This window comes from Eimeria acervulina, genomic scaffold (genome assembly GCF_000499425.1).
Source record: "Eimeria acervulina Houghton genomic scaffold, Eah_scaff149, whole genome shotgun sequence".
NCBI classification, from domain to species: domain Eukaryota; phylum Apicomplexa; class Conoidasida; order Eucoccidiorida; family Eimeriidae; genus Eimeria; species Eimeria acervulina.
Genome location: NW_013550220.1, coordinates 1,438 through 5,000, shown reverse-complemented (window position 1 = coordinate 5,000; position 3,563 = coordinate 1,438). Strand labels below are relative to the sequence as shown.

General features: G+C 50.8%; 1 protein-coding gene across 1 annotated transcript in view; it reads left to right on the top strand.

Annotated features, from left to right (window-relative positions):
* The window catches only part of EAH_00021120 (hypothetical protein), a gene marked incomplete at both ends in the record, with an annotated part of 5,780 nt that extends 2,757 nt beyond the window's left edge, over positions 1-3,023 (top strand). Inside the window, 7 exons of the mRNA XM_013397087.1 lie at positions 22-102; positions 356-417; positions 800-887; positions 1,715-1,777; positions 1,947-2,327; positions 2,744-2,781; positions 2,916-3,023. Coding sequence (XP_013252541.1) covers positions 22-102; positions 356-417; positions 800-887; positions 1,715-1,777; positions 1,947-2,327; positions 2,744-2,781; positions 2,916-3,023 — 821 coding nt within the window. The remainder of the gene's footprint in view (positions 1-21; positions 103-355; positions 418-799; positions 888-1,714; positions 1,778-1,946; positions 2,328-2,743; positions 2,782-2,915) is intronic.
* Between the last annotated feature and the right edge of the window lie 540 nt (positions 3,024-3,563).

Genomic DNA, 3,563 nt, shown 5'->3' with positions numbered 1-3,563 from the left:
TGCTGATGGGTGTGCGCCCAGGACTGCTCCGCGGCAGCAGCCATCTGTTTGCGAATCTGCAGTTCTCCTTGTTGGAGCGACTTGAGCAATTCTCTGTTCCGGGTTGGTGCCTCTCGTTTGTTTTGTGTGTTTGTTCTTTGCCTCTCTGTCTATATATGCATGTACATATATATATATATATATATATATATTATATATATATACAAACAAGTTTGCCTCTTGCTGGTCTTTCGTTCTTCTTTGTGTCTCCGCCTTGTGTATCCTTTTGGAAGGGCTTTGCGCAGGAGGCTGCCAGGCCTCTCAGCTGCAGCACTGTGGGGTTCTGGTGTCTGTGTCTTCTCTTTGCTGCATGCAGAATTATGCGACGCCATCTGGGCATACGCCGTGGCTCGCTTCCACGACGTAAACTTCTGGGGAGTACGCTGGATTATGTCTCTCTTCTTGCTGCTGCTGATTCTACTTCTGCTGCTGTTGTTCTCATTGATACTTCTGTAGCTACTGGTGCTGCTGCTGCTGCTGCTGCTGCTGCTGTCGTCACCAGTGTACATGGAGAGGGGAAGACGTCCTGCAGCTTCGGTTGGCACAGCAGAGGGTCTTTGTATGAACGCTTGCTGCTGAAACGAGCTGCAGTTTGTCTCTAAAAACTAACAGGCTGCGCTGCTGAGGCTGAGGGACTGCAGCTGGGAATGAAACTTTGTTTGCTACGCTTCTGTTGCTTCCCTTGTAGCATGCGCTGTATTTGCATCTCTGTAGGTTTCTGAGGGTCCCGCTGCAGCGTGTGTCTGCGGTGTCTGTACAGCCCTGCCTCAATGTTGTTCCTATCGAACGCCTCCCTGGGGATGACCGCTGCGCATTGCTGTTCCCAGCAATTGATGAGATTACCGGAGGTAAGTTTGTGGCTGCTTACTGCCTCTGAGACAAGAGGAAGAGAGGGAACCGATCCCCCGTGTGCATGCACTGCATGCTCTAGGCCCTGGAGCTACCTGCAATGCACTTACCGCTTCATACAGCCCCACCTAACTCCTTGCATGCACCTGTGTTGTGTAGAGACTGACATGTGAGGCTTTAAGTGGCTGTGAGTGGCGCTATACTTATGCGGGAGAGCGCTGTAAGGCTCTGGTGTCTGCGGAGCTGCAGGCAAGGCGAGAGGCAGCAGCAGATTGCTGCCTCCTTCGTAACTTTTCTTTGCTTCATTCCTTTGTTTTGTGCCTTCATCTTTGGGGTGTATCTGCTTGCTGCAGCCCTCCCGACGATGCAGAGCTCGAGGCTTAAGCAAATGAAGTTCTATACGCGAGGTGGGTCTGTCTTGCCCTGGCACGCAGCGAGAGGTATACAGCAGAGACAGGCTGTAAAGGCTAAAGGACAAGGGAAGCGCTGCAGCGCTTCTTGTGCTTGAGGAGGAGCGATAGCTTCTCTTTCTGCTGTCTCTCTTGCGTCTGCCCATTGTCTGCCTCCGGGGCGTAGGGGTAGGGGTTAGAGTTTAGTTCTTATGGAGGCATTGCTCTCTGCTAACGCCTTCGTAATTGCTGGGGTATACGAAAGGCGCAGAGGCAATAGCTGTTCTGCGTTGCCTCTCTGCTGCTTTGCAGTGGCTCTCGGCCTTACACTTTGTCACTGACATGCGAACGAAGACAGAGAGAAGGGCAGCAGTAGTGGCGCCGCATAAACCCTAAGTTTAAAACCTCAAGCTGTTGTTTCTCTGTTGTGATCTCAGAGGCCTTCTGGGCACTTCAGTTGGAGGAGCACCCAGCGAACTTCGCCGAACATGTCGCTGAAAGTACGTTATGACTCAAGCTTAAGATGGTTTAGGGTTTAGGGTTTTGTGCTGGCGAAGGCAACAGCCCTAACCAGGGGGATAGCTCCCACCTCCTTTCATATGGAGGCTGCAGCGTATGCAGCAGCGTGTTTATGTTTATTTTTGCTGTGGATCTCACCTGCTTAGACAGTCCCTGGGAGTAGTTGGATTATTGAAGTGGTGTTAGAGTTGCTTGGAGTGAATGCAGAAGAAAAAACGGAGTGTATGTGCATGTTGTGTGTATCGGCTCTATCTGCTGCAGCTGTGCGAGCTCTAGGCCTTACTCCGCACCTGAGGGTGGATGCAGCAGGGCATCTAATAGACGTCTTGGTGCAGCTAGGAGAGCCACAAAAAGATGCATGCGAGATACCTACAACTCCTAAGTCCCAAGGGCGCGGGGCTTCGCATGCAGTGCAGCTCGCGCTCTTGTGCCACGCTGATGCACAGCTTCAGGGAGCCCCCACCAAACCGGGGAGTGTTCCATCTCCATTAGGGCATTCTGTGCTGAAACACCGCCACCTGAAACGCCAAGGTAAGTGTTGGGCTCCATCAGGCCTGCAGTCAGCTGCAGCCAGCTGCAGCCAGCTGCCGTCAGCTGCAGCCAGCTGCAGCGCAGTTGGCTCCCTCTGGCACCATCGTTTCTTCTCCTCAGTTATAGGACTCTGCAGTGCACGTGTTGTTCCCCTTAGCTGGTTGAGTCTCGTTGAACTTTCTAAGCCAGAAGCAGGAGCAGTATATATATATATATACAGAGAGAGCGAGAGAGACAGAGATCAAGAGAAAGAGGCAACTGATGCATTTGCTTTCCATTGGATATACCAAGAGCAGGGTGGGCGGGCGTCTTGGTGCGGTGTGACAGCCCTGTTGCTGCTGCAGCCACTGCTACCGAGACACTAGGAGGTTGGTCCTGAGTTTTTACGAGTTGTTTATGTGCGGTGGTTTGTGCAGGGTTCCATATTGTGCATTTAACTTGGAGCGTTTGGCAGGTAATATAATAACCTACCATGCACTGCTGCTTTGATTTGACTTTATTCGTTTCATTTGCAGAATATTGCGTTTGAAGTCTTCTTCCGGAAATTAAAAACTTTCGTGAGCTGTGGCTTCTGTCTTCTGCTTGCAGAAACTCACAACTGACCAGCAGCTCGCGCTGCTGCGGCGAGAGGTAGGCAAAGCGCAAGCGAGCAAAGAGCCTTCAAAAAAGACTTCAGAAGCTTCAGGAAAGGAATAGGTCTTTCTGGCCATTCCTCCGGTGTCTTTGAACATAGCCGGTAGCCTGCGGGAGCGGGCAAAGTCTTCTTGTTTTTCCTTTCTTTTGTCTCTGAACTCAATCCTATATCTTCTATATATGCAATTTAGCAAGCCTTAAGCGTCACATCACGCTCAACCAACTACAGCAGAGGCCTTGACAGTCTAACCATGCAGCAACAAGTAGGGAAGAGCGTACTATGGTGCCTCAGCCATCAGAACTGCGGTGCCTCAGAGCGATATACTTCGGGCTAGTAGCCGTATAGGGATGCACTGGAAGGCGCACGCACACTCTTCCCAGTGCTGCATTGAGAGCAAAGCAACAACAGGGATTTTGTTTGAGTTAAGCCATCATCGGGGACGGCTTAGACCACGTACAACAACAGATTGATAAGAAATAAATCAGCCTATCGTAGTAGAGCTATGCGGTAGTTAAGATGGGTTTCTTAACACAAGGTGCTGGAACCAAGGCCACACAAATGCTGTAACCTAGAACGCCTCATAAAAGAATGTGAGAAGATTG